This window comes from Carettochelys insculpta, chromosome 1 (assembly GCF_033958435.1).
Source record: "Carettochelys insculpta isolate YL-2023 chromosome 1, ASM3395843v1, whole genome shotgun sequence".
Taxonomy (NCBI): domain Eukaryota; kingdom Metazoa; phylum Chordata; order Testudines; family Carettochelyidae; genus Carettochelys; species Carettochelys insculpta.
Window position 1 is genome coordinate 353,366,926 of NC_134137.1, and position 20,562 is coordinate 353,387,487.

At 43.0% G+C, this 20,562-nt stretch overlaps 1 protein-coding gene across 1 annotated transcript in view; it reads right to left on the reverse strand.

The window, feature by feature from the left end:
- The window catches only part of CDHR3 (cadherin related family member 3), a 67,746-nt gene that overhangs the window by 27,204 nt on the left and 19,980 nt on the right, over positions 1 to 20,562 (reverse strand). The window contains exons 5-11 of the mRNA XM_074984148.1: positions 13,611 to 13,705; positions 13,403 to 13,507; positions 8,910 to 9,067; positions 6,356 to 6,545; positions 2,805 to 2,973; positions 1,007 to 1,106; positions 825 to 923 (exon numbers count right to left, since the gene is read on the reverse strand). Of these exons, the coding sequence (XP_074840249.1) occupies positions 825 to 923; positions 1,007 to 1,106; positions 2,805 to 2,973; positions 6,356 to 6,545; positions 8,910 to 9,067; positions 13,403 to 13,507; positions 13,611 to 13,705 (916 nt within the window). The remainder of the gene's footprint in view (positions 1 to 824; positions 924 to 1,006; positions 1,107 to 2,804; positions 2,974 to 6,355; positions 6,546 to 8,909; positions 9,068 to 13,402; positions 13,508 to 13,610; positions 13,706 to 20,562) is intronic.

The window sequence follows — 20,562 nt, forward strand, 5'->3', positions numbered from 1 at the left end:
TAGGGGGAAGTGGATGGTGGCCATAGTGTTGCTCTGATATACCTATGCCATAAAACTGGAAGGGACCTTCAGCGGTCATTGAGTCCAGTCCCCTGCACTCACAGCAGGACCTATCACCATCCCGGGTAGGTTTTTTGTTTTTTTTTTAAAAAAACCTCTTTGCCCCAGATCCCTGAATGGTCTCCACAAGGGCTGAGCTCAGAAAGCTGGCTTTAGCAGGCCAGTGCTCAAACCAGTGAGCTTTCCCTCCGCCTAATCTAACCTGCCCCAGACCCTTGGAAGGCCCCCTCATGGATTTAACTCACCAACCTGGGTTTACAAGGCTAACCACTGAGCTATCCCACCCTGGATATACCTGTGTTGTAGTGGGGTTTCAAGGGAGCCTCAGATGGAATCTTAATGCCGGTCATTCACAGTGCCAGAGACAGGAGAATCCTCCACAGCTGAATCAAAGCTTTTTTGGCCCATTTATGTTCTTTTAAATAGTATAAAGTGATGAGAGGGGGAGTGAGGATCTTGACCAAGAGATGTGTGTTCAGTTCTTGGTTCTGCCACATAATTGCTATGTAATCTTTGGCAAGTCACTTAATCTCTCTTCACCCATTTGTAGAAGGGGGCATAATAATAATTCCGTTCTCCCACTCTTTGTCTGTTTTATCTATTTTAATTGCACACTATGTACAATGAGGTTGTGTAGTGGGGCCCTGATTTTGTCTAGGGTTCTGAGGCACTCTTGTAATACAAACTAATGTATTTTTGCCCCAAGATCATTATTTTACACTGTAACAACCTTACATGTGTAGGATAGCTTTTATTTACTGTACCTTGAGTAATTTCTGAAACATTGAATACATAGGATGAGCTAGTGAAGACTGGGAAGAACTCATTCACCGGGATTATTCTGATGTAAATATAGATGTTATCTGGAAACATAACGGAAGATTAATGGTTAAATAGAGTTATGAAAATGTTTGAAGAATCTCAAAGAAAAATAAGAGATACTTGCTCGTATAGTAAGGCCAGGCAACATCTTGCACCACAGCTGTCAAAGTATATTCCTCAATTGCAAGATTAGCTGGATTTTCAAAATCCAGATCGCTAATCAACTAGATTAAAGAAAGAAAACTGTATTTATACCTTGTTACATAAAATCACAGCACACACCAAGCAAATGATGATTACCAATGTTCTGTCCAAGTACATCTACCACTGCCTTCTTGCACTGATTTCACTCTACGGTGTCTGGCTGTAATTCCTAGCTCCACTAAAACCAAGAACATTCATTCTCCTTTAGCTAAAGTTGTAAGGGGCTGTGTTGTATAGCAGGAAGTCTTGACCTTTCGATTTTTGAGTTCAAAGTGTTTGTAACAAGCTGGGTAAGTGGAGTAAGTCCCTTATCGCATGGTTGGCCCATAAAGAGGTAACAGGCCAGCCAAAAATATTGGGTCTTTAGATCAGCAGTTCTCAGCTGTGGAGTTGGGGGCCCCTGAGAGGCCACTAGCAGCTTTCAGGGAATCCTACAAAATAAAGCAGGGAGTAGGCCTGGTGCTAGGCTGGCCTGCTACCCCCTGTGACACAGGTGGACAGGGAAGTTTTTAATACCATGTTGGGGAAGCCTCAGAAAGAAAAAGATTGAGGAACCCTGCTTTAGATCATGTGGTGTAGGCCTGTGCTGAAGGCTCCAGTTCAGTCACTGATGATAATCCCTGGAAAACTGGGTTACAAAGTGGTTGCCCAAATGGGGAATTAAAACCTGATCTGTTGCATTGTGCCTTCCTTTGCAGCAATCTCACTGGGGATGTCAGCGAGAAAGCTCAAATCTCTACCATTGAGCTAAAATAGTAACTCCTTCCACTGGTAGCAGTAGTAGGCTCTAGTGAATGGAATAGCCAATGAGAAGGAAATGGCACAGTTACACAGCATGTTACATTACACAATCAATGTGAGCAGAAGAGATTAGGGCTATACATTCCTGTGTTGTCACGAGAATGTTTCTCAGCCTTGTAGGATGAGGAAGTACATGCTTTACGTCAATATCCATCATGCTTCTACAACATTCTCCTCTTTTGAATGGTATATATGGGTGTTTGGCTGGTTTTTGTATCTGCATCGTTTTTTTTTGTTTTTTGTTTATCCACAAAACAACCAAAATTACACATGCCAAGCAACTTGAAAGATTTCTTGCAACTGAGGGAGGATCTGACATCTGATCTCAACTTAAGTAATCCATTGGTTTGTTGTATGAAATAAACAAATTCAAATCCCAAAGCAGTTTTAAGAACTGACTCCCTTGAGTTCCATAGTTCTTATCAGTGAAGTCAAGTGGTGATTTTTGAGTTTGGGGTTTCCGTGGTCAGTCATTCTTCTTCTGAATATCCAAGCTTTCATGTAGTATGTTACATACTTGTGTGAACTGGAATTAGTCTGGCACTGTTTGAATTGCTGATTACTACCTCCTGGCTTTCCTGTTATGCTTCCATTTCAATACAGTGCTTTGAACCGCATTCCTATGTGCCCTGGTTCTCACTAGAAAGGAGATTTCAAACAAGTCTACAGCTTTGATTAAAAATGGGAGAAAATATTCTTTCAGATTTTAGAATAAAGAGCAATTGTGTGCCAAGAGAACATTCTAACCAAAAAATTCTGTGCATAGTTCATCAACAATTTCAATAGACTTCATCCTAGCACAATGTGAATGGTTTTTTTTTCCAAATAGGATAATGAATCCAAAGTATTAGAAATTTTCTTAATTAAAGAAACTACCATCTTAACTGAGACACCCTAAAATAAAACAATTAACTAACCATAATTCTTCCAGAGCCAGATGAATTCAGTGTAAATTTGTTACTTCCAAGACCAGACAATCTGGTGAAGTTAAATTCATTATTTGGTGCCTCAACATCCATATCCCAGCAGTCATCTTTCAGGTCAAGGAGAAGTGTCCCAGCAGTGGCTGTTTCATATACTTGACGTCTGTCAAAAAGAAACCAGTTACCCATCATGCCTTTTCACACCATTCCTCTTAACAGCTTTGGAAGCACCCTGCATAGTGACATCCACATACTTTTCAAACCAGAATCCCAGATTCCAGCACTCCAAACTTTAGGAGCAGAGCTGAAATCTGCTCTGTATTTTGTGGCTAACCCCTTTCTGTTACTAATAGTCTGACCCAAAAGCCATTGAGAGAAACTGAATCAAAAGTTTGGAACCCCTTAACTTTAGAATCTGTATCAGGATCTCAATTTGAGCCACCTCAAGTGAGTATCTTTTAAAAATTTGCATGTCAGTACCCTGCCTTCCATGCCTAAATCCTTTCTCCAACACATGCTGCAATCATTCCCTGTCTCCCCACATGCTACTTAATTTGCACTTTATTTGATATATGGCCTTGTTTTATTCTTCACTGTACAGAATACTTAAGTATACGCTTGATTTTACTCAAGTGAGTCATCCCATTGAAGTTGGTGTGGCACTACAATCAGTGAGACTACTTTTAGGCTTAAAATAAAACACATGTTTATGGCATCAGGGCCTATGATACGATTAAGTTACTTTCAAACATTGCAATTAATTTTACTCTATCTTAGAACAGCTTGGCTGGGTCTACACATGCCCCCACCTTCAAAGTGGGAGTGTAAAGCAGGGCGATGGGAGATTACTAATGAAGTGCAGCGGTGAATATGCAACAGTTTGTTCAGCTAATTCTCCCCCGTGGCAACTTCGAAGCGTCAAAGTTCAAAGTGCCAGCATGCGTGTAGCTGCGGGCACTTCAATGTGCCTTTACTCCTCAAAATTTTGGGAAGTAAAGGCACTTCAAAGTAGCACAGGCACTTAGAAGTGCCTGTAGCTATACACATGCTGGCACTTCGAAGTTTGACACTTCGAAGTTGCTGTGCGGGAGAATTAGCCTAATGACGTGCTGCGTATTCACCGCACCAATTCATTAGTAATCACCCATCACCCTGATTAACATGCCCCCTTCGAAGTTGGGGGCAAGTGTAGACAAGCCCCTTGTGATATATTTCCAACTAAATTACTTATAATAAGCCATGACCCGTCAGCTGGCTCTGATAAACCTCAATCAAAGCAATTCTTATACATCACATCAGTTTGGCAGAACTGAAGAGTCATGCTCTCCAGTAATGAAATACAGTAAACCCTCGTTATAGCGGATCCTCTTCTACCAGACAACAGTAATAATGGATGGCCGCTAGCCTCCCCCACAAAGAAAGTAGAGTACGGTACCGTACTTTACAGTACTGCAGATGGTGGCTCACCAGAGACATCACCAGTCCCCCCATGGCTGAGACCATCGCAGCCATGAGGACCCTGGCCACAGTTTGGAGAGCTGCCGCTGACTTACTCCCCTCCCCACTCCCCAACCGCTGGCATCTGTGGTGGTGATCCCAGCAGCAGTGGGGATGGGCACACCAGCAGCATCAGCTCAGAGCCAGAGGAGCCCCAGCACACTGCCCTCAGCACAGGTGGCTGGGAGCCAGCGGAGCAAACCCTCGGAGCAAACCCTCAGAGTAAACCCTCCAATATAACAGACTTTCAGTTTTAACAGACACCCTCCCATTAGTCCATTATATGGAATGTTTACTGTAGTAGACAAACCATAACATTGCAGAGTTAGTGCCAGATAGTCTGTTGTGACAGTTGTCTTCCTGACAGTGCTACCTTGTGTTGATGAGAGACTCTGATACCCCCATTATTATGCAACATCAAAACCTGATTCATAATTTTCATAGAATGTTAGAACTGGAAGGGACCTTGAGAGATCAAGTCTGCACTCATGCCAGGCCCCTCAGATCATCCCTGTCTAGCCTGCTCTGAAAAATCTCCAAGGATAAAGTTTCTAGAACCTTCCTAGGCAATTCATTCCAGTGCTTAACTATCCTGACAGTTAGGAAGTTTTTTCCTAATATTCAACCTAAACCTCCTATGTTGCATTTTAAACCCATTGCTTCTATCCGATCATCAGAGGTTAAGGAGAATAATTTTCTCTCTCCTTCTTGTAACACCTTTATCGGTACTCGAAAGCTGATGATATATCTCCTCTCAGCCTTCTCTTTTGCAGACTAAACAAACCCAGTTCTTACCATTTTCCCTCATAGGCCATGTTGTCTAGACCATTAGTCATTTTTATTGCTCTTCTCTGGGTCTTCCCCTATTTGTCCACATCTTTCCTGAAATGTCGTGCCCAGAACTGTGGCTGAAGCTTTATGCGTTTCTATTTCCCACAATACCTCCATCTCCCTACTTCCTGGTTGCTTTCAGGGATGGGGTGGAATCATGTCTCTTCTAGTCACTTCACTTGATAATCCTCGAGCAGCCTTAAGTCAGGCAAGGTGGGAGTAGCTGATGCTCTGAGACATTGACTCTTTGGGATTTAGTTACAGGATGTGGGGTTCTACCCTGAGAATCAGGGACTCTGAAAAAGACTTTGAGGTCATTAGTATCAGAGAGGTAGCCACATTAGTCTGTATCTTCAAAAACAAGTCCTGTGGCACATTAGAGACTAACAGATATTTTGGAGCATAAGCTTTTGTGGGCAAAGACCTGCTTCATCTGACAAAGCGGATCTTTGCCCACGAATGCTTATGCTCCAAAATATCTGTTAGTCTGTAAGGTGCCACAGGACTTCTTGTTGTTTTTGAAGTCATTAGCCCCCAGTGTAATGCTAGGGCTTTTTTTTTTTTTTCAGGAATCTTGAGCAGGACCTGGTCAACATATTTGGCATAGTATCACCACTCCTGAAAGCTGTGTCCAGTTCTGCTGTCTACCATTCGAAAAGGATATTGATAAATTGGAAAGGGTACAAAGATAAGACGTGAATGATTTGAGGATTACAAAGCTGCCTTATAATGATTAAACATGAGTCATGTAAACTCATCTGATTTGGGGGCTGCTCCCCCTGGTACCCCCAGAATGAATTAGTAATTTAAAAACACTGGATGGTAACTTTGCAGTTTATTTAAAACTTATTTTCTGTGATCCTTTTTTTTTCATGAACTCCCTCCAATACCCTTGTAGACCCCCATGAGTCCACAGACCCCAGCTGGAGACCCACTGATATAGAGTGTATGGAACCTCAATCTGTGGTGATTGGCACCTGAAAGACATAAATAAACCCCTGATTTGGCACAGATGTTTTGGGCTCAATATCCAAATGGAAAGAAAAGGATGTTTGAGCCCTACATCTTAGAAGACACAGTCAGCACTTCCCTGTAGGAGCTGACAGGGAGTGCCTATTTGAACACACAAATGCAGGATCTGGGTGCCTAAGTGGGGTGGCCTAAGCTAAATGTTGATCCCATCACATTCATGAGGCACAATGTGAGAGGCTTCGTACCTGAAGCTGTAGAAGCTACACTCCGGTGGGTTGTCATTGAGATCTCCAACTATGACTGTTATCTCCATTTCATTTGTTTGCCCAGCTCTGGGACTGTCCTCCACACGAATGACCAATGAGATGTTAGGATGCAACCGCAGTGGAGCAGCGTCTCGATCTATTCGCATAGCCACGTAAATCACACCCGTGACTAAGAGAAAAGAAATGAGGGGTCAGATACCATGGAAAAGGAAAAGACATGAATACATTTAAATGTCATGTTCTCTCCAGGACATGACTGCTCAGGGAACTAGTAGTAAATATGAAGCTTTGCCAAACTCCACGTCACAACTGTTTGTTTCGTGATCTGAAATAAACCAATGCATTTTATCTAACCCTTAGCAGATTGGTGTTCACAGCACAAAATACCATCATGGTTGACAGTCCCAGCAGAGAAGCCAATGACTGACCAGGCACAAAGCCTGACCTACCTTCTCATCCCTAGTAGGGATCTTATAAGTCAGAGATGAGGTATGTTGGCAGAGCCTGGGAAGTGTACACTGCTAATGTTTATGCTGTCCCTGTTCTGTGGCTAAAGAGACGACTGTATTTTCTAGTGTTCTCAAGGCAGCATCTTTCATTGGCTCCAGATCTACACATAAATAAGAACCCTTCTCAGCTATGAAGTAATGTGTCAAGTTCTGTCTTCATTCATTCACTTCTTATATTGGTTGAAACTCTCCAATCCGGCACTCTCTCATCCAGCAACATCCATAATCCAACATGATTTTAGTTAGCTGGATGACCAGTTATCATAGGTGTGGCCATGTTTCCTGCAACCCCATATAGTTTGTTTACAGCCACTGGTCCCAGCTCTGTGTTCTGTGCTGTAATTTGCCCCTGTGGCTGGGTCTACATAGGGCTCCAGTCAGTGCTGCTGCTGGCAGAGCTATGCAAAATGAGCTCTCAGGATTGCAACTGGTGTGCAATTTGCATACTCCTGAAGCTCATTACCATAGCCCCACGAGAGTTCAGCATCGGCAGAAGGGGGTGCCGGCACTGCAGAGGCCACATGGGTGTGACTTTGCCAGTAAAGCCCCCCTCTGTCGCCAGTCCCTTATGCCTCAAACGTGTAAGGCATAAGCAACCAGCGACAAAGGGAGGTTTAGCTGGCAGAGGAATGTCCACATAGTCTCTGCAGTGCCGGCACCCCCTTCTGCTGATGCCGAACTCTTGAGGGGCTGTGGTAATAAGCTTCGGGAGCATGCAAATGGCATACCATTTGCAATCCTGAGAAGCTCATTTTGTATAGCTCTGCCGGCAGCGGCGCTGGGCGGAGCGCTGAGTAGACCTAGCATATATGTCTTCTAAGAGCCCAGTAAGCAGTGGAAGTGTTCCAGACAATATTGATCCCTGTGGCCCAGCAAATTCTCTCATTTGGCACCAGCCAGATCCCGAGGATGCCGGATTAGAGAGGTTCAACCTATATACCCTTTCACCTGCCACTATTCAATGCAACTTATTGAACACATATTACTAAAACCAAAAAAAAAAACAAAAAACCAGAAGAGGGTGAGAGAATGTGTTTATACACAGCCTGTTTCACTGTATGCTAATGGAGAGTGCAGCACTCTCATCCCAAAGGCCACAGGGAATCCAAAGCACTCAGCAAGAAGGAAATGCGTCACTGTGACGGATGCTGTACTGTGCTGTGCATTGCAAAGTCATTTGCAACTGCCCCGATCCTAATGAAAGTGCTACCAACTCAGATGGGTAGTATTCACTGACACAAGTATAAAAGAGTAGAGGACAATCTGGTGTACATGGACAGAGGGTAAATAGGGCACAGGCATGTTTTTCTCCTTTTATAGGAGCCTACCAAGTCTTCTGAAATGTCTCTCCTGGGGAAATAATGGTTTGAATTATGGGGCTTCTGTAGTTTTCCTCCTGGGCTTTAGCCTGCACCTTGGAAGACACTAATGTCCCTGTGCTTGGCCCCCTGATCTAGTCCCTTTTTGCTGCTGTTGTGGTTCAAAGATGCATAAAGCTGCCCTTGGAGGGCAACTGAAGAGTCTCTTGCCTGGAGGAATCCCAGACCGGCATAAAGGTCTACTTCACTGCCTCCCAGCCCGCCTCTCAGAAAGTGTGAACGTTGCAGGAAGTATGCGAGGTGACTAGAGTGTGCCCTGGACATCTTTAGGAGGCACAACAGCCCTTCAGGAGATTTTGCAGCCAACAGAAATTAAGAAAACGATGAGGCTACACTAATTCATTCTGGAGGTGCCGGGGGAGCAGCCCCCAAATCAGGTAAGTTTACACTACTTTGGCTTCCTTCCCATTTCACTTCCATGTTGTGCTCAGTCCAGCCAGACCCAAAGACATGGCCTTAAGAATGTAAAAACCCTCTAGAAAATATGTTGCCTCTTCATAAGTGCAGCAACGGAAGGAAATAATTTAATAACTTAGGACACTTTAAAACTGGAGCCAAATGAGTTTCCCAAACCTGGACTGTCTCTCTTATTTGTACCAAAAGGCAGAAATAGGTTGAAGGGCAAATAGTGTTTCTGCTTCTTACATGGATTTATGGAGAAATGCATATTAGATGGACGAATGCTGTAGACAAGTCTGCTGATAAGGCCTTCACCATCTGGATCATCTGGATCTTTAGCTGTTACATTAGCAACAACAGTTCCTGGGCTTATTTCCTCTGGAATCCTGTAGACTCTCTCTTTCCTAGAGCAGACCAGAAAGTTCAACAGACGCACATCAGTGTTCCCCCGTGACCTTTCACAAGTGTCAATATTGCTTGACATTCATTGAATTGTAGATAACGATATGTTAAAGATGAATTACTGAGAGTACAGGAACAAACCATCCCAACATTTGGAAAGAATAGCAGGTATGGTAGGTGACCAGCTTGGCTTAGCGGAGAATTCTTCAGTGAGCTTAAACCAAAAAGGTTCACAAAAAGGGGAAACTTGGACAGATGACTACGGAGGAGTATAAAAATATTGCTCAAGCATGCAGGAAAGCCAAAGAGCGAGTTACAGCTAGCAAGAAATGTGAAGGATAACAAGGAGGGTTTCTACAGGTGTATTAAGAACAAAAGGAAGGTCAGTGAAAGTGTGGAATTCTTACTGAATGAAGACAAATGATGTGGACAAGGCTGAAAAATTCATTGCTTTTTTTGCCTTGATCTTCACTATGGAAGTATAAGAGTTACATTGTAATGTAGTTACATTATAAAATTTGCTTCTGAGCTCAAGAAGGGGAAGTTATGTTGATGTCGTGCGTAGGAATGTAGGGTGGGTTTGGATGGAGCCAGGTGTGCCTGGGAAAGCAGGAAGCAGAGCAGTAGGTGTTAGATGGTAATTAATTAAGGTAACCAGAGAGTCATAAATAGAAGACTGCTGAAGGTGATATGGAAATGAAGATATGTGACTAGTCTCAGGGGCTATGTGCGGTGGGTGTGTGTCTGGTTTTTTTCTTTGTTTATTAACTTGCCTTCTTTTGTCTGTATAAATTGAGAGACCTGAGCCCTAGGTGGGGGCTCACATTTTTCTGAATGTATTAGCAGAGCAGCTTTGCTGATAAACAGAGTGGTCTGACAAATTGTGAGTCTCGAGTCCAACTTTGACATCACAGACAAGGTCAACTCCCAGGCTGCTACAGTGAGCAGCATAGTGTGGAGAGGAGATGAGCTGCCCTCAGTGGTGAAAGAACAGGGCAAGGACTATTTAGAAAATCTGGACATTCACAAGTCATAGAAGATTGTAATTGGAAGAAACCTCAGGAGGTCATGTAGTCCAACCCCCTACTCAACTTCAACTGTATCATCTCAGCCAGGGCTTTGTCAAGCTTAGCCTTAAAAACCTGTGAGGATGGAGATTCCACCACGTCCCTACATAATCTATTCCAATGCTTCACCACCTTCCTAGTGAAATAGTTTTACCTCTCATCCAACCTAGTCTTCCCCCAGCTGCTATTTGAGACCTTTGCTCCTTGTTCTGTCATCTGCCACCATTAAGAATAGCCTAGCTCCATCCTCTTTTTTTTTAAAAAAAAAAAAAAAAAAAAAAGGGGGTGGGCCAGGAAGAAAGAGAATTCAGGGAATTACAGACCAGTCAGTCTCACCTCAGCCTTGGAAAAAATCATGAGCAGGTACTCAAGGAATCCATTTTAAAACACTTGGTGGAAAGGAAGGTGATGAACCCATGTTAACTGCTCCTCATCAAAGGCAAGTTCTGCTGAAGTAATCTAAACCGTGAGTTGTCACCAAAAAAAATAAATTGATTTATATTGTTTCCCACGGATAATTCACATTTCTTCAAATGATGGTGCACATCTAATCAGTAAAATATGTTAATTTATAGCTTAATACAGCATTTTACAACATCTAAGAGGATATATACTTTGTGTAATTTTTTTTAGGTAACAAATATCAGAGGAGCAGCCATGTTAGTCTGTATCTGCAAAAACAGTGAAAAGTCCTGCAGCACTTTATGGACCAGGGATTACCAACCTATGTGTCCCAGCCCAAACAGGGTCACCGTTATATTTGGTGAGGGTTGCCGGCTGGGTGGCTCCAAGCCACATGTGGCTCTTTAAGGAGCCATTTGTAGCTCTAGATGCTGCCACCTCTGACTCTTCCTCCAGTTCCCAGTACCTGCCCTACCACACTGCAATGGAACTCAAGTTAATTGGTTTAATGGCCAGCAGGAGGGACCTGGACATTTAACTAATTGAATTATGTCCCATTTCAGTGCAGCAGGGCAGGGAACTGCCTATCATGCAGGTGGGGGAAGGAAGCAGAAGGGCTGGGGAGAGCCACACAGAGGAGGCTGAGGCAGCAGCCTGGCAAAGGAGCAGCAGATGGCAGCAGTGGCACTCATGTGAGGTGGAGTGGGTGTTTCAGGGCTGCAAATCTTGAATGCTGCATATATTTGTGGTTGCCGCATCTCAAAAAAGAGAGATGGGACCTGGAAAAGGTTCAGAAAAGGAGTATGGGACAGCAGCCATATGAGGAGAGATTAATGGGAACTGGGACTTTTCAGATTGGAAAACAGACCAGTAAGGGAGATGATGATAGTGGTGTATAAAATCATGACTGGTGTGGAGAAAGTAAAGTATTATTTACTCCTTGTAACATAAGAACGAAGAGGTCACCAAGTGAAATTAATAGGCAGCAGGTTTAAAACAAATTGAAATATATTTTCATACAACACCATCAACTTGTGGAACTCTTTGTCAGAAGATATTGAGAAGGCCAAGGCTATAACAGGGTTCAAAAAAGAACTAGATAAATTCATGGAGGTTAGGTCTATCAATGGCAAACATGGCATCCCTAGCCTCTGTTTGCCAGAAGCAAAAGGGAAAGTGATCAAAAGTAGTTCACATGGATTCGCAAAGGGTAAGCCATGCCCAACCAATTTGATTAATCTCTAGGATAAGCTAATAGGCTCTGTGAAGGTGGGGAAGTCAGTGGATGTGATATATGTTGACTTCACCAAAGCTTTTGATACAGCCTCCCACAACATTCTTGCCCATAAGTTAAGGAGGTATGGATTGGATACATGGAGACTATAAGATGGACAGAAAGATGGCTTGTCAGTTAGGCCCAATGGGTAGTGGTCAATGGCACAATATCTGGATGGCGGTCGGTTTCAAGCGGAATGCCCCAAGGATCAGTTCTGGGGCCAGTGTTGTTCAACATCATTACTAATGATCTGGATGAGCGACTGGATTGCACCCTCAGCAAGTTTGTGGATGGCACTAAACTATGGGAAGAGATAGATACCTTGGAGGGTAGCGATAGGATCCAGAGTGACCTGGACAAATTGGAAGATTAGGCCAAAAGAAATCTGCTGCTGTTCAACAAGGAGAAGTGCAGATTCCTGTACTTGGGACAGAAGAATCCCAAGCATTGTTATAGGCTGGGGACCAACTGGCTAAGCAGAAGTACAGCAGAAAAGAACCTAGGGATAATGGTGGATGAAAAGCTGGGTATGAATAACCAGTGTGCCCTAGTAGCCAAGAAGGCTAATAGCTTGTTGGGCTGCATAAGACGGAGCATGTCAAGCTGATCTAGAGAAGTTGTTGTTTCCCTCCATTTGGCACTGGTGTGGCCACATCTGGAGTATTGTGTCCAATTTTGGGCCCCCGGTATAGAAAGGATATGGATATGCTGGAGCAGGTTCAGCAAAGGGCAGCAAAAATGATTAAGGGGCTGGAGTACATGCCCTATGGGGAGAAGCTAAGGGATTTGAGCTTATTTAGTTTGCAGAAGAGAAGACTAAGGGGTGATTTAATAGCAGCCTTCAGCTTCCTGAAGGGGAGCTCTAAAGAGGATGGGAGAGAAACTGTTCTCCATGGTGACAGATGGCAAAATAAGGAGCAATGGTCTGAAGTTACAGAAGGAGAGAAATAGGCTGGATATTAGGAAAAACTACTTCACCAGGAGGGTGGTGAAGTATTGGAACGCGTTGCCTAGAGAGGTGGTGGAATCTCCATCTCTAGAGGTTTTTAAGTACCAACTTGACAAAGTCCTGGCTGGGATGACTTAGTTGGGGTTGATACTGGTTGAAGCAGGGGGCTGAACTAGATGACTTCCTGAGGTCCTTTCCAGCCCTAAGATTCTATGAATCTGGGAAGGAGCAACAGGGAATGGATCACTTGATTAACTGTTGTTATTCCCTCTGGGACATGTGGCATTGACCATGGTCAGGATACTAGGTTAAATGGACTTTTGATTTGACCCAGTATGGCCATTTTTATGTATTATCATTAGTTTATTATTAGTTGTACAACTGTGGCCCCTTGGAGCCCCAGTCATGCAGCAGAACCTCATTGCTCTGAGCAAAAATCCACCCCCTGCTCCAGACAGCTTACAACCTAAGTTTAAGAAAGATGGATATAAAAAGAGGGAGGAGTACATGAAAACAGTGAGACATTTTATCAGTTCATGGCTATATTGCAGAGTCTCACTAAAGGTTGGACTTATGATGCTGGAGCTGAAAAGCCTGAGAACAATTTGTATTTTTTAGGGTACAAAGTGAATGGTTCACTCACGTAGTAAAGTAAGGTGTTTCATCATTGGTATTAATGATGGTGACTCCCACCGTTCTGCTGGTACTCAACCCTAGGCGGTCTGTCACTGTTATGTTTAACAAATAACTGTTAAATAAAAACAAAATCAAGCCAGAATCAGTCCATGGATTACATACACTAGTTCTCTGTTAACAATGAAAATGATCAGAGAATCAAAGTGAATACTTACATAAGGGGATCTCTCTCATAATCAAATACTTTTGTGGAAGAAATGGTTCCAGTCTGAGACACTGTGAATGACTCTGACACAGGGCTAGATGAATACTGGAATAAAATGATTATGAGTCAGCATCTGTATCTTTGTCAAACAGCCAGCCATTCATTCACTGACTTATAGAATGGACCAAGGATACATGCCTCACATTTATCGTACTCTAATGAAACATACAGGCAACATGGTCACCAGAAGGATGAAATCTAGGCCTTACATCATCAAATATACAAGCCACTGTCATTTGAGGTAAAGAAGTAAGTCTGCTGGCAAAGAGTTAGCAAGATGTGATAGCCGTGCTCAGTAAAAAGAGACTTGATCAAACACCAAGGCAATAATTTTATTACATTGGGATCAGAATGATTTTCACCCCCTATGGTATCCTAATCCATTAAGATAATGTAATTTAGTGGTGTAGGGGGCAGGGTATACACCACACATCTATTGGTTGAGCAGTTGTAGATACTTGAGTAAGTCTGACATTTTATCGAGAAGAGAGCAGTGGTGCTCAGATATTTGCCCAGCACAATATTACCTCCATGTCCGAAGTACATCACCTCTTTCCGCATTTAGCTAATATTCTGTATGCCAGTTAAGGTGCTCTTCTACACTGTCACTAACAAAACACCACCCAGATTCTCGCCCAGATGCTGGTGTAAACAGCATAACATCTATTGTTGTCAATGGAGCTATGTTGTTTTTCGACAAAAGTTGGTGATACAGCCATTTTCATGATAGAACAGTTATGGGGGGCATTATAAAAGAGCTGTTGCAAAGCCTTTTGTTGCAATAGCTGTTGCAAAGCCTTTCTTTTCTCCAAGGTCCATGCAGGATAGATGAAGAAGAGAACACTAACACACAGTGCAGTTGTACAATGACTTTATGTTTGGGAAACTGGTCCCAACTTGCTCTCCATCCCATATTTTCATCTGCGTACCATAACTATATCTCCCCTTGCTTTTGGTCATCTCTGACAGAAGGGTGGAGCCTGCACAGTTCTCTACTATTGTCATGTGCATTTGGAGAGCCTCAAGAGGAGCAGCAGGGAACATAATGATTCCTTGGAAGGTAGATTGCTGTAGAACATTGGGAAAAAATAATTCCTTATTGTTGGTGGCATTCATGGAGTAGCTGGAGATGGTAAAGTGCTGGTTCTGGTCCCAAGAAACAAGCACTGACTGGGGAAATTGCATCATCCTGTAACTTCAGGATGATGAGACATGGCTGCAGAACTTTTGATTGTGTGAGGCCATATTTCTAGATCTGTGCACCAAACTTGCTCTAACCAGCTAACACAAGGGCACCAAATCGAGAGGCATACTGACTCCTGAGAAGCAAGTAGTGATCATACTCTGAAAACTTGCAATGCCAGATTGATTCCCAATATGGTAGAAATCCAGAGTCAGGAAATCCACCTAGATGTCATTTGTCATGCATGTGTGCAGGGGCTACTAACTGCCTCCAGCTATGCAGGATTGCTGAGTAGGTCTGACAGCAGCAAACTACCTGTTAGTGTACAGTATTACTTCCATACCTTTAGTTTCAAAGGAAACTACATACTTTTTACTGTGGATGGTTTCCTGAATTGTGGCTGGGTGATAAATGGCATCCACATTCTTTTTTTTTTTTTTTTTGCCACCGAGTAAATCAATAGACAGAGCTGCTTTTCTAGGGTAATGCAAGTGGATCATTGAGGACACTTTACTGACAGCAGTGTGTAATGGTCAAGGAAAATGCATGATACATCTTCAGGGTGGGAAGTATCTCAGTGGTTAGAGCATTAGCCTAGTAAACCCAGGGTGGTGAGGCCCTACCACACTCCACTTGAGGTGGTCTTTCAAGCATCTGCACCAGGTTAGATTTAAAAAAAAATGTAAAGGATGATGATAGGCCCTGCTGTGAGTGTAGGGGACTGGACTAGATGACCTCTCAAGGTCCCTTCCACTTCTATGTATATCTCCGTATTTCACTTTTTTAAAAGAATAAATAGGACTTTTTAGAAAGCTGCAAGCCAGAATTTTCTTTCCCAACTGGAAGATTACCATTAGCAATGTTGAAATGCCAATAGTAGTCCTGGGGAACCTAACCTATCCCTGGGTCCTATGGCTTATGAAGCTGTACTCCTACCATCTTAACAGCATCAAAAAACACTTCAGCTACAAGCTCAGCAGGTGCAGAGTAACAAGTGAATGTGCCTTTGGCCATTTCCAGGATGTCTGACATTGTTTCCTTCCATTACTGGATCTTCGTGAGAAAAATATCCCAATAGTTACAGCTGCTTGCTATGTCCTGCATAATATCTGTGAAGCAAGGACTGGGAGTCGGTGGGCAGTTTCTGCCAGGACACAGGTGGAAGAGCTGTCTGCTGAATTTAAATAGCCATATACAAGCCTATTAGAGCTCAAAGAGGACCTACATAGCTCAGGGAGGCTTTGAAAGATCATTTTAATAATGAGCCAGAGTGGTGTGAATTTGCTGTTGTGATTGCTGTGGATTTTTTTTTTAATAAAACATTGCCAAAACACCTGTGTAATGTTTATGAATGATATTCTGGGTCGTGTGACACTGTGCACTGACAGGTAGTTTGTTGCTGTCAGACATGCTCCCCAACACCCAGCGTATGTTATGAACTAATGCAGATTAATTGTACAGTATTAGAATACCCAGAATTTTAATCTGTAACATCAATGAAGCAAATTAAAGAAATTCTGCATGTACAGCATGCAAAGATACCTTTGCCAGTGTATTTGTGAAAGAAAATCAAAATTTATGACGCTTAACTCACTCCCTTTGCTGCCCAAAAGTTGTAAGCACTGCATTTTCCCTTCTGCTTGGGATTGATAGAGCATGGCACCAGTCATGATGTGTGTGGCCCTACAAAGGCTGGGAAAATGGAGGGGAGGGGTAATAGCTCTCTTGCATAATTCTAGCTGTATAGAGCAATGGAACTGAATACTGACACTGTTTCCCACAGGCTGTGGTGATCTTAGATCTCTCCTTCCTCAGGGTAATGGAGGAAAAGAAAGTGTAGCTGTTGCTGGTGTCCTGATGCCACCCAGACCCATAAGGTGCCAGCCTGTGCACTGTAACGGTACCTGATGAAATGATCGCTGAGTGATGTGAAAAAGTATCCTACCATGGTGGCAGGAATCAGGCACCCCTCCCCAGAAATATCTGGCAGAGGATTGCAGAGACCTCCATGGAAGTTTGATCCAGATCTCTCTGGAGGAGTCACAAGACATTAGCGTGCACATAAGAAAACTACTCCACATGTCCCCCCCACCCCACATCTCTAAGGGGAATGAAAAGCAGATAACGCTACCTCTTGTGGTTGTCTCACTACCTCTTCTAGCACAAGAAAAAAGGAGTAAATCAACAGATGTGTCCTGCTGCTTTGGGGCTTCCAAACCTGTAATTTCAAAGCAAACTGCACACTTTTCAGAGATTCCTTCCCCTGTACCAGGCTCACCCAGGCTCACCTGTCAGGGCTATTGGACTTGAATGGAGTCAAAACCAGGTCCTGGCTCACTGAAGAGCTAGATCTCCCAGTCAACTGGCTCCCATACTCTACCTCCTCCTAGTCCGCTCCCTTTTCACAGTTCATGGCAGGGCCCTGTGATTTCAGCTCCTCAGAAGTACAAACTGAGCAAGTAAATGCAGCAGTTTTGCAGCTGAGCACCAGATCAATTGTTGGCCTTCCTGGCCTTGTGGCAGGTGTACCAGATCTCCTTGGCTTTTACACAGCAGTGCTGCTGGTCCCTGTGGTAGTCATTCTCCTGATTCCACTGAGAGATCTACTCATACGTAACCCCAGAGGCACTGAAGCCACTGACAAGGAAGAGTGAAGTCTCTGCTCTACAGCCTCAGCTGAGGGCCAGCTGGCTTTTAGCTCATGTGACGGAGCCCAGAGCTTTAGCCCCTAAGGTTGCAGGTTTATTCCCTTCTGCCGATGACTTGGGTTCATTGGTCTTACACATACATGTCCATGTTTCTATAACTGGTTTCAGAACTGTGCCTGCACTGCCTCTTCTCCTCACAGGCCCAGGAGACCCACTAACCCCTGTCTCCTCCACGCAGGATTGTGTCTGTGTGTGTGCCCAATGTGGTCAGATGGGTAGTTGCACTCAGCAGTGGAGAGCTTCTAGGTATGCTCACCACGGCAGGCAATGAGGAACAGGAATTTCAGTAATTCATGGGGCTTCATGTCTGTCTGACCGCAGGGCAGCATGGTTCACAGTGATCAGAGCCGTGGGGCATTGTGAAAGAGTATTTGTAATGGCTGACATAAGCAGTGCCTTTTTTGTGCCAGTACTAGCCAGTATTAAGTACTGGCAAAAAGCACTGATCATAAGTAACAGCAAGTCTACATTTGCACTGTCACCCTAAATGTGGTGAGCCTGACTCTATTTTGCATGGGGATGTGGTATTATTAAATTGGTGTAGTGGACCACTGAAGTCATCAGGAGCCAAATTTAAGTGGAGCTGCATCCACAGGTAGGTCAATATAAAGTGCCTTCTGTTAGCCTGTGTTGTGTGGACCAGGCCTAATTTAGCAAGTGGTGCTCTAGAACAGTGGTTCTTAACCTTTACTGTCACCTGCACCCCTTTGATTCTCAAAGTATGTTCTCGCACCCCTTATCAAAAATCGTTGAAGTACGTCAGTTCTTTAAACCTAAGATGTATCATAAGTATAGAATGAAAGAGATAGAATTATATATTTATTTCAATTTTGCAGTAAAATTAAGACTACATAAAAAATTACACACTTTTTTTAAGTTAACCAGCTCAGTGATTCTTCTGCTGTTGCTTTTGTTCAATGATGTTCAAGAAATGAGAAACTTTTTTTGAAATAGCCACACGCATGTCATCACTTGCATTTAATTGGTTTCTAGCCTTTGTTCTGATGTGTAAGAGTGATGAAAATCCTCTCTCACACAAGTATGTAGTCGCAAATGGCACAAGGATCTCCAGCACTGCCTTCGCCAGTTGCAGAAACAGTGCTAGTTGAGCACGCCAGAAATTCTCAAGCTTCATTCTCAAACTTGATTTGGATTTGTCCATTGGCTCAAAATTCAACGAGATCATCTTTCATCAAATCACTATGGCTGATGGAATCCAGATTAAAAAGAAATGGATTCAGTATCCATTTCTTTGCCACACCAAGATCTCCAGTGGAAAAATATCCTTGGAAAGAGTCACTCAACTGTTGCAAATGCTTTGTCGCTTCAGTGACGATGGTCATTCCTTCCTGTTCCTAAACAACTGTTTCTTCAGGCAAAGGAAAGTTAGTGAAATTTCTTGTCTCAACATGCTTTATCCAAACTGAAAGCTTCTGAATAAAAGCAGATAACTTCTCTGTGGCTATTATCATGTTCATCCCAGGTGCTTGTATAGATGTGTTTAGTTCATTTAGGTGTGTGAATACATCTGCCAGGTATGCTAGTCCAAGGATAAATTCTCTATTTTCGAAGTCATCAACTAAGTTATTGCTTTGGTTACAAAGAAACTGACTTATTTCTTCATGCATTTCAAAAATACAAGTAAGCATCTGGCCATGGGAAAACCACCTCACTTTTGTATGGAAAGGGATCGTGTGCTCGGCACCAATTTCTTCACAAAAAGCACAGAAGAGACGATGATTTAGAGCACATCCTCTGATGAAACTTACTACGCTCTCCGCAGTAGACAAAGTATCCTTCAATTTTGTAGGCAAAGTCTTTGCAGCAAGTGCATGATGGTGCAATATACAATGTGTTTGATCATGATATGAGGTCCTTCTTTCTTTATATACACAACAAATCCTGAATTTTTTCCTAGCATGGCAGGGACACCATCAGTACAAACTGATCCACACATGTCAAGCCTTATCTTATGCTTCAGAAAGAAGTCTGATGAAATTGGACACATTGATTCCTTTCATAGTTAATTTCAATGGTTCACAGAACAAGAATTCTTCTAGGATTTCTTTTTCCTTTACATACCACACAAACAACAACAGCTGACTGCAGCCATCTATGTCAGTTGACTTGTCAAGCTCAATACCCACTTCAAGAGGACTACCTCTGATATCTTCTATAACTTTCTGCAAGATATCCTGGCTCATCTCATGAATTTTAGAACAAATCGTGTCTTTTGACAAGGGAACCTGCTGAAGCTTTTTTTGCGCATCTGGTCCCAATGCTATTTTTGCCATTTCCAGTGCACAAGTTTTCACTAATTCCTCGGCTATTGTATAAGGCTTCTTTTCCTTGGCACACAAATACACAACTTGATAGGATGCTTGTAACAAGGGCTTCTCAAGTGACACAAACCCAAATGTCTTCATGGTTCTGCTATGATCAAATCTTGCCCCCTTAGACTTGAGGGTGTCACGGTCGTGTCCAGCAGCTGCACCACCACACTGTTTGTTGATATATTCAGGCAGCTTTGATGGTTTGAGATTGGCATTTGAAAATAATAAGCTGCACAGTACACATTGCAGTGGTTGAGTTCCATCCTTCTCTGTCATACAAGTGAAACTGTAATGAACATAGTCATCGTTCCATTTCCATTTCTTCAACGTGGCAAGGGTTACTGAAATGAAAAAATGAATGGAGGCGGGGGGGGGCTATACACTTTTAAATGCATATTAAATATATGTAACATAGTTTTATATTATTATTCACCACAAATAATAGTACAGTAGGCATACAAAAAAAAAAAAAAGCACATACTACCCAGAGATGTTGCAGAGTTTTGCTGTGGAAGTAAACTGTAACCGATGCGCTAACAGTGGCTAAGTGAATTCAAACAAAGCTGCTGCACTGCCACATCATCATCTGTGCATGTGTCAAGAAATATCCTACAACGTGGCGTTACGCCCTATTTTGTAGCGAGATAATATCACTACAATTAGCTTAAAAACTTGAAA